Consider the following 10,897-nt stretch of genomic DNA (forward strand, 5'->3'; position numbering starts at 1 on the left):
ATTACGAGATGGTAATTGCTTGAAAAACAAAGTCGAAGTGAAAGATTACATCGATACGAGTTTCAAAGCATCATTTCGTTTATGAGTTAATCAGATCATCCTTGTCCTGTATTTTGAAAATATATTTGCTAAAACCGCTTTACTTCTATTATTCGATAATTAAGTTTGCCTAATAATTATTCTGTGATTACTACTATATTTCCTTGTCGATGTAGCTTTCATTGGACAATGATTGCGATATGTTTGTCAAGTAACCAAGTCGACCATTGTGATTATTTGTGTCGACAACCACCACAGTCCTTACTACTCAAATCATTGTTAAATAGGTAGCCTAATCGAAACTAAATACATACTAACTTATTAATATTACACCTTATAATGATCTTATAATTATGTATTGATGTAGTGTGATGAAGCAAAATAGTGGACAAAGACTTCAAGTAGCAAAAGCTCCTATTTGGATATCAGTCGAGGTAATATGAGTAATTTACTTATACACATCTAACATGAATGTCGTTGGATGCATGTTTTGGTGAACTTTTGTGTCTGCAACAAGATGATGGAGTTGCATGTGGCTATTACGTGATGAGGTTCATGTTCGATATCGTCAAACATTGCACTAAAATTGATGATCTTCAAATGGTATGTAACTTATTAGTATATGTTATTTTAGATTAAATCGATGGGTATAGTTAATTGCTTTAGAAACCAAAGTAGCACATATTCACAAAAAAGGTCATTTTAGGCTTATTTTTGCTTTTTCACGTCCAATTATTAGATTTTGAGTCATTTAACTCCAATTCTTTTTGAAAATCATAATATAAGGTATAATATAACTAGTGTGTAGATTTTTAGGCTTGCATTTGGTTTTGGTCGAATTTCGGGAACGTAAATGTGATTTTAGGTCTATTTTGCCTTTTTACGTCCAATTTGTATTTCTCGAGTCATTTAACCCCAATTTTTTTAAATGATAATATGAGGTATAATATAACTATTGTGTACTTCCTCCGTTTCTAAATAAGTGCAACATTTGCATAGTGTTTACTATTCACAGTTTAAACTTTAATTAGCTTTGGTGATTTACATTTTAGGAAAAACATAGTCATGTGGGATCTTGTTAGATTCGTCTGAATGTGAATTTTTTTAATATCAACTTTTTATAATTTTTACTTATTGATAATTGAAGATATTAATGGTTAAAATAATGCATTGGCAAACGTGCAAACAAGAAATGTTGCACTTATTTAGAAACGGAGGAAGTATATTTTTAGGCTTGCATTAGTTGTTGGTCGAATTTCGGGAACGTAAATGTGATTTTAGGTCTATTTTGGCCTTTTCGCGTCCAATTTGTATTTCTCAAGTCACTTAACCCCAAATTATTTTTGAACATGATAATATGAGGTATAATATAACTAGTGTTTAGACTTTTAGGTTTCCATTAGTTGTTGGTCAAATTTCAGAAATGTAAATGTAATTTTACGCTTATTTTGGCCGATTTGCGTCCAATTTGTACTTCTCGAGTCATTTAACCCCAAATTCTTTTTAAACATGATAATATGAGGTATAATATAACTAGTGTGTAAATTTTTAGGCTTGCATTAGTTGTTGGTCAAATTTTGAGAACGTAAATGTGATTTTAGGCTTATTTTGGCCTTTTCGCGTCCAATTATTAAATTTCGAGTCATCAACTCCATTTTTTTTTAATATGACTATATAAGATATAATATAACTACTGTTTAGAGTTTTAACCTTCAATGTATTATTGTTTGAATTTCCGAAAGGTATATGTACTTTTGAGAACTATTAACTACTATACGACAAATGATTGAATTCTTATATTATGTGTTTTATTCCTTGGTTGCTTTGCAAGGTTTATATGAATAAAAGTTTCAAGGCTTTCACCAGGAGGAATTAAATGAAACTCGGGATAAGTTAGCGACTTACCTTTGTGACGATTGCTTATGATATACATTTGGAGGATTTTGAGATATATTTTCCTTTTTTTTTGAAAAAGAAATTTTATTAATTGAAGTCCAAATGACATCAACAATAGGTATTAATGTAAAACAAGATACAATTAAACAAGACTAAACCAAAGTCGTCTTCGAAGAAAACTACAATGAACCATATCGAACAATACAGCACTGCCCTCTTGTATTTGCTGAATCAAGCAGTTATTGATGAGGAAGTCTATCATTCTGATATAGTTTGGGAAGAACATTCTTGATCGAGTCAGGTTGACCGCATCCGAGATTCCAATACCATCATGTTGAGTCTCGAACTTCAACCAATGGGAATAATTTCTCATACCTAAAAACAAAAAAGACCATACTCACAACGCCCCAACTCCCATAGGGGAGAAGGAGATTTCCAAAACAGAAACTAAAAACCCCATAACAGGGTTTGAGAAACTCTTATAAAGATAGACTAATTTATTGAACAAAACAAGAAAATGAATTAAAAACTGGAAATAAAAGGGGAAAAGGGGCTTACCATGGATGAAAACATCCATGGCAGTCCCTAATTGATGAAGAAAGGGTGGGGGAGGCTAGGGTTTGAGAGAGAGAAAAAGATAGGGGAGGCTAGGGTAGGGGAGGGGATTATGTGTTCATATTGAGATATATTTTCCTTTGTTATATAGTTTTTAGCTAATTAATATGTTGGTAATTTATCAATTCTATGTACACTTTATACATTATTAAAATATATTATTATTGCATTTGGGTTTTTTTTTTTGGAAGGTCTTGGGTTGGGGGTTGCCACGGTGGCTGCAAGGTTGGGGTGTTGGGCTAGGGGGCCGGCAGGGGTGGTGTTGCTAGCAGAGGATGCACGGGTTGGCAGGGGGTTGGCTGAGGGGGTAGGATGGGGGTGGCATGGGCCGGGCTGGGTCGGGGTGTTACTGCCAGCTTAGGGGTCGAGAGGCTGGCACTAAGGGTGGCTGGCAGCAACGGTGTAGGGGGTGCTGGCTGCTGGCAGTTTTTTTTTAACAGTTTGTTTGGTATTTTTTTTGTAAAGGAAGGGGAAAGAAAGGAAGAGAAAGGAAAAGAAAGAAAAAGAAGAGAAAAGAAGGTAGTTGTAGTTTCCAATGGTGGGTATAATTAATGAATTTGAGAGGAATCACATGTTTGGTTGTCATTAATAAAGGAAAGGAAATGAAGGAAATAAAGCTTGTTAGTTTTTTTTCCAATCAAATTCCTCCAATTTCGGGAGGAAAAAAAGCAAAGATTTAAGAGTATTCTTTTCCTTCTACTTTCTCTCCTTTCCAATCAACCTCTCAAATCCTCGCTTTTTTTGGTTTGATTGGAATAGTTTGCGAGCAAGCATGGCTCATTAACACCCATAACCATAGCCATGGAACCGCCACAAGCCCACAATAACACGAAACCACCACCATAAGACACCACAATCCATGAAACAACAAAACCCCCATCTTAGCCACCAAAACACCAACCTAAACTACCGAAAAACTCCATCTCAAAAACGAAAGAAAAATAATAATAAATTCAATTACCTTTACTATCCTCGATCATGCTTTAGATTGTCAAATACGACCATGAAAACTTTAGATCTGATGTTCTTGTGGTCGAATTTGACATTTAATTTAAAACCTCAAGTTTTAGCTTTTGTGGTGGTGGAGAAGGAAAGGACATAAGGGAGGAGGTGAGAGGGCGGCGACAACAACAATTGGAGGGGGTGGAACAACAATGATGACGGGCAACAACGAGGTGGTGGCGAGGGTTATTAGGAGAGAGGGGGAGAAAAATATATGGTTGGGAAATGGTGAGAGTAGAATGAGATGCATTATAACCAAACAACACTTTTAATCAAAGAGTTTGACTTTTTATTCTCATTGTTTCTCTTTCTTAAACCCTTTTCTTTTCCTTGATTAACCGAAAGCCCCATTAGAGCATTTCATACAGTGGAAACCCATTTGCTAATATGATGGTGCCAAGTGTATTGATCTCTACAGATCCAAATTGCAAGAGTTTTGAAGAGAATAACGACATAAGTTTACGGACGACAAACTAGGTGCATATATCGTTGAGGGTGTAATTAATATTTAGGTAAACATTATGGGGATTAATTACCACAATTGTAACTTGGAGAGCCTAATGCCCTGACCCCGTTTATGGACAAACATAAAAGGGTCCAATCCACACATTTGGCTTTCCTAGTCTATTAAACTTTAAACTTTTGGATTTTAGCAACCGCTCTTTCAAACTTTAGATGAATTTCATGTTTGTAAGATGATTTTGCAATAAATTGGATAATGAAGAAGAATTATAATAATATCATTTATTGTTGGAACTTGAAAATGGTCATAATTAAATGTGACCTATATTGCTGAGATATAATGGTAACACTAGTAGAATAAATGCTTATTGATGCGGTCATTATGTGGCCTATTGCGGTGGTTTTGGCCGCGCAGCAATTAAGGGGCAGCAATAGATAATTAATATATTGTTGCGGTTTTAAACCGCAATAATAGACCAAGATATTGTTGCGGTTCCTAGCCAAAATCGCATCAATAGGTTTATTCTTATCTAAAAAGCACAAAATATTGGTTTTAGTTATGAACCGCAGCAATATCTTGGCAGATATTGCTGCGGTTGTTGCCCAGAACCGCATCAATAGGTCTTGAGGTGGTTAGACCTATAATAGCTGATTTTTTCAGATTGATTAATAAAATCTCAAATATGTTCCGGAAAAAAAAAATTGAGGGGACAAACCAACTAGGTTGGACCCTCCCCAACAAAACTATAGACCAACTAATTACACACTTGAAGAGTAATTTGTCTCATCCACTCTCTATCCACTTTTGAGACTTTTTTAGGCATATTGTTATACACTCTATAATTACATTTCTTTGTATGCTGACACATGTCGTTTACCGTTTTAAATTAAAACCTATCTTAGACCTTCAAAAATATAAACAACTAGTAAAAGGGTAAGAAAGGAGAGATCCCACGGAAAGACTCATGAACTTCCTAAACTTAAAGTTTAACTAAGAAAAATACTATTCACATAAATAAGCAAGATCATACGACCATTTACCTATATACATAGATTTGGGGGGTTTGAGATTATAATAACGTACTAATAGAACTAAGTAAAATAGAAAATAATCTACTATCTACAAGTGATGACAAGCTACCCATTAAGCACATAACTCAAAATATACAACCTTTTAATAGCAAATTTGGGTCACACACGATTAGTTGCAAACATAATATGATAGATTAATGTTATGAATTCTGGTAGCCAAAATTTCCCTTATACCTCTTCTCCAAATCTAGCCAAGCGAAATTAACGCAACCCACTATGACTAAGTTATGAGGAGCAATAGCTAACTTCAAATTAGGCCAAAGTTAACTTTTAAAAATCCTACAATTGCTAGTAATTCGCAACTAACAAAAATTCAGATTAGTAGCATTAAGAACTATCAACCAAATCAATGAAAACACATAGATGTATTAAATAGCTTAATCAAATTATACTCTACTTTAAACTGGTACTATGTCGCCAATTCTAATTTAAACTAGTTACTTTCCAGATTATGTAATCCATAATCTGGACCTGTTAAGTATGTAAATTACTGAATTAAAAAATCTAACACTACAAATCTAATATAATAAGTGACTATGAGAAAAATTTGTAGCTCTTGGCCTCAATTATAAGCTCCCTTATAGCTCCGATTGGTGCCAAAATTGTTAGCGCTACCCCAAATATAATGCAAAACTGCAATTACAACAAACAAACAAACATTTCTTAGTTAGCCAGAAGAAAAATAGAAAATAAAGGGATAAAAAGTAATCAACATTAGAATTTTAAAGTTGAGAAACTAACCCAATTACAGAACCAAGACAAACTGTATTTCTTGGGTTTGCATATGATGAGCCATATTATACAAGGTATCTGCAATAAGTCAAAAGACAAATAATGTTATTATTTGATTGGTTCATCATATAAGCCTAAAATAGTAACATGTAATGAATGATAGAAACTTACGTAATAGGATGTGGGTGCAAAAGCAACTCCCCCCAACACACTGAGAAGCGAGCCAAAGAACGGGAATGCTATCCCGATAAACATGGTAAGCGCTGCATACAAATTAAAACCCATTATTTACACCAGTAACTTATATGAAATACTAACTTTGTCAAAAATTATAGTCAAATCATGTATTGCACAAATTAAATTCTTAGATTTCAAAAGGTAAGATATCTTACCAACATAGGAAGAACGGGTTACAATGCGAAGAGTCCTACTAGGTTTGAATTTTCGTTTCAACACTAGGAAAGATTCAAGCATGTCAAAAACCGGCATTGCGAAGACCTAAAAGATAAGTTATGTGAGAAATTAGTACACAAGCTATAAGAAAATGACACAATTGAATATCTTTTTGGATCGTAACAGTTGAGTTTTTACGCTTTTACAACACACAACTTTAACTATTAATATTTTTAATTATATTTTAGTAAAAATTATATAAATTTGATATTCAGAAAGTATATATCGAGACGAATATAACAAGATCCCACATGATTATATTTCTACTTAAAGATAACAATAGATAGTTAAAGGTGTTGAAGATTAATCTAGAAAATTCTAGGTGAGTGATATAAATTCTAAGAAAATATCTAATGTATTCTAGAAAAATCTTGTATTAAGTGGAAAAATTAAGTGATGTATCTAGATATATTTTGTTAAAATTCTAAGTTAGAAGAATGATGTGGAAAAGTCTGGAGATATCAAATTGTAGAAATATCTAGAGATATTTGTAGGTAGAAGTATTAGCATTAGATTATTATAGAACATTCTAGAGTTAAGTATGTAACTAGTATAAATATGTAATAGTTGTATGAGATAAAAGAAGAGCTCAAATGAAAGAGAGCCAAACAAAGTGAGCTCCACACAAGATATTAGGAAAGGTAGAAACAAAGGGTTCTACCAAGGCAAATGAGAGACATGAGCTCTCACAAACATACTTGTACAATTAATTATCAATGAAAATGCAATTTTATGATATTATTCGGGTCCATCAAAATTTCTGTGTGCGCCACAAATTCTATCAAAAGGGTGGTGAGTGAACAGTGTAAAAATCTCATTTTAGCAATTTGAGAAAGAACGAAAGAAGTATGAGTTAAATACCTGATAACTTCCGATAACATGAATAACAACAAATAGATTGGCAGCAGCAATCAGCCAATCCGGCTTCTCTAGTGAGATTAGAATGTTATCATCAACCGTGTTACCAAACACAAAGTAGCCCACAAAAGCTACTGAAAAATAACATATTGCCACAACTATGTAGGCAACAAAAGATCCTTTCCACATTGGTTTTTTGGATGGTTTTTCAGGAGTAGATGGGATTGTGGCTTGGATTTCTAACACAACATTGTGGCCTGAAAAAGCAAATGCCATAGTTCCTAAGCCGCTCAAAAACCCGAACGTTTGCCCTGGTGTTGTTGAATATCTATTTCCATATGAAACATCTGGTTCTACTCCCTTGATCGCTGAAGCTATCCAAGCAATTGCAGAATAGCTGAATCATATAAATTTCACCCATGTCAACAAATATATCCAATGTTATTATGTTAATACAAATTAAATAGCAATGCAATTATCAAAACCAACTTTAAAAAAATTAGAAATTAATCTCAACTCCCTCCTAATATGCCTAAATTCTCTTCACCTCGTTAATAGAAGTCATATTTTTAGAGATAAAGTAAGATACAATAAGTCATATATGTTAGAGATAAAGTAGAATACTAAAAGATATGATAAATATCTGTAGGATATATTAGTAGTTAATTTGGATATAATATTTATCCGTAGGATATATTAGTATTTAGGATATAATATTATCTTATGCAAATATTATCTTATGATTTATTTCCAATAAGTATTAGATAAGTATTAAAAATAATATACGTTCTGGAGATTGTTTCCAGATAGGAGTTCGATGTACTCTTATAGTCATTGTTCATTATTGAACACACTCTAATAAAATCATATTGTTTCTCTCTTCTCATACACTTATCAATATATGTTTTAAATTTTGCTTCAAAAATTATTAAAAGAGACCGTCTAATTTTAATATAAAAGTAGACTTAGTCATTAAATGAATTAAACTAGTCACCGGAAAAAATTAACCTAGCTAATTGTCTTTTTAATATTAGACTTACCATTGTCTAATTATAATTTAAAATTAGGCGGTCTCTTACAAGACAAACTCATTTTGCTTATTCTCTAGTTTTTAAAATTTTTGTTTTGTTTTTTCTCAAATTTATACTACCCCTGTCTCACTATACATGCACCCAGTTCTCATTTGAGCAGTATTCATCAACCAAATTCGACAATCTTTCTCTCAAAATATATGTAAGAAAAACAGTGTCAAGTGGGATCTTGTGAAATTCAACTCAATGCAAGAATTTCAAATATCAACTTTTCATAACTTTTACTTATACACAATTAAAGATATTAATGTCAAAAGAATAACGTTGGAGTGCGTGAAAAAACAAACAATGCATGTATTGTGAAACGGAGGTAATACTAATCAAAACTGAAATTTTCTCATAAAAACTAATTTAATTCATCTAAACTGTTTTGGTTGCTATTTCTTTAACAAAGATGATATAGAGCAAGCTAAGTTTAAATGAGAGATTGTTTGAGAGCTACAAATGAAATAATCAGTCTGAAGAATTGGAAGGCAGAAGTTACCTTAGGGACATGACAGCAGCAGCACAAGAGACTGTAGTAATAGAGTTAAAGTTGGGTAGGTTGGATAGAAAGAACTGTACAGAAGCGAATATCATGATGAAGTAGGAAAGCTTAATGGGTGTTCCATTCGGCGAAACAATGTTATAGAATTTCATCAATGATCTCCCTCCAGTCACCATATAAACGATGTCACAACCTGCCTGCACCATTAATTGTTGTGGCACTATAATCCATAGCCCCAGTTTTTCACCGAAAGCATATTGACCCAACTCATGATATCTATCGAACCTTTTTCCTGGAACAATCTCGTGCATTTCCACCATTTGCCATAGTGTATAAAATGTTATTGCCCATGATAATACTAATACTGTCACACCAGGACCCCTGAAACAAACATATCATATGATTGTCATTAATAAGTAATAATAGGATATATATTATGTTTAAAATAAAGATAAAATTCTAGGGTTAACGTTTGTTATCTTATCCTTTAATTAAAGAAGTTCTAGTGTTGATAAAATTCAATTATACGTAAACATGATAAGAGAGTTTCGAGATTGTTCAAGTAATCAAGTCCGATCCAAACGTAGTAGTCGTAATAAGTTTACATTAAGAACACGAATCAAGATTTTAAGAACGATAACCATCCAACATGATTCAAACTTTTCCACAACAAACAACCAACTTTTAACTACTATGATAACCCCAATAAGTAAATCTACCCAATAAGTAATTAAAGAAGTTCTAGTGTTGATAAAATTCAATTATATGTAAACATAAGAGAGTTTCGAGATTGTTTAAGTAATTAAGTCGAAACGTAATTGTAAAAAGTTCACATTAAGAACACGAATCAAGATTTTAAGAACGGCAACCATCCAATATGATTCAAACTTTTCGCGACAAACAACCAACTTTTAACTTCTATGATAACCCCAATAAGTAAATCTACCAAATAAGTAATTAAAGAAGTTCTAGTGTTGATAAAATTCAATTATATGTAAACATAAGAGAGTTTCGAGATTGTTTAAGTAATCAAGTCCAAATTAAACGTAATTGTAATCCGTTCACATTAAGAACACAAATCAAGATTTTAAGAACGACAATCATCAAACATGATCAAACTTTTTACGACAAACAACCAACTTTTATTTAACCCTATGATAACCTCAATAAGTAAATCTACACGTACAGTTGTAATTATATGAATCAAGCTTCTCGACAACAACCCAAATACGAATCAAATCTTTTAAGAACAATAATCAACTTTTGACACTGATAACAAATAACAACGTTACCCATTGGAAGAAAAAAAAAGTACCAATATGAGTCAAGCTTCTGAAAACGACAACTATCCCATAAAAACCAAACTTTTAACCATGAAAACCAGGTATAAAAAAAACTACAAAAACCCATGAAGAGTATATAAAATCATTAAGAATAATCATGCTATTAAACAACGACAACAAGCAATATGAACGAAACTAGAGAAGTGTTGTTACCATCCAAGTTGAGACATGGCATATGGAAGACCAAGAATACCAGCTCCAACCATACAAGTGATGTTATGAATAGCAGAATACCACCACTTTGCTTTCCTGCTCGACGTCACCGGAAGCCAATCATTGATACTCTGTTCATAATCCGATACTTGTGTCTGACTTTCACAATCTACTACTTCGTTCTTTAACTCAGACATGTTTTTACTTCTTTTCTTCTCTTCACCCTACGATAAAATTTATGATTTTTTTCTCTCTGTATATGAATGGAGGTATATACTTATGAATCGTCTGCTCGTTGGGCATCCGGTATATATAGAGTTTCATGAATCCGAATACTTTTATAAGTTTAACTCACGTAACTTTGCCGAACTATAATAGGATTAGGATTCTTATTTCACGTAATTGGACGTAATATTTTTTAAAGGGATTTTAGGTTAGTAACAGGTGGAGGTGGTAATTGGGTTATACAGGTCAGGTTATATTCGGGTCCACTTTGAGTTGAGATTGGATCGGGTCTATTCCTGTCCCACTCGGGTCTCAAGGGTGGAGTCGGGTTTCGGGCAAAGGGTAGCATAGTTTTGCTTTGTATCGAGTACTCTCTCTGTTTCCTAAAGATCTTCCCTCTTTCCGTTTAAGGGTGTTTCCAAAAGATCTTCCCTTTTTTGCTTTATTCC

General features: G+C 33.1%; 1 protein-coding gene across 1 annotated transcript; it reads right to left on the reverse strand.

The window, feature by feature from the left end:
* Positions 1 to 5,452: 5,452 nt before the first annotated feature.
* LOC104888916 (lysine histidine transporter 1) lies at positions 5,453 to 10,422 on the reverse strand. The gene is made up of 7 exons (XM_019248375.3): positions 10,224 to 10,422; positions 8,725 to 9,108; positions 7,153 to 7,546; positions 6,231 to 6,336; positions 6,010 to 6,101; positions 5,848 to 5,916; positions 5,453 to 5,739 (listed from the first exon to the last, which is right to left on the reverse strand). The coding sequence occupies exons 1-7, from the start codon at positions 10,418 to 10,420 to the stop codon at positions 5,641 to 5,643; spliced, it is 1,341 nt and encodes a 446-aa protein (XP_019103920.2). The 5' UTR covers positions 10,421 to 10,422; the 3' UTR covers positions 5,453 to 5,640.
* Positions 10,423 to 10,897: the final 475 nt, after the last annotated feature.

The sequence above is a fragment of the Beta vulgaris genome, chromosome 3 (assembly GCF_026745355.1).
Source record: "Beta vulgaris subsp. vulgaris cultivar EL10 chromosome 3, EL10.2, whole genome shotgun sequence".
NCBI classification, from domain to species: domain Eukaryota; kingdom Viridiplantae; phylum Streptophyta; class Magnoliopsida; order Caryophyllales; family Amaranthaceae; genus Beta; species Beta vulgaris.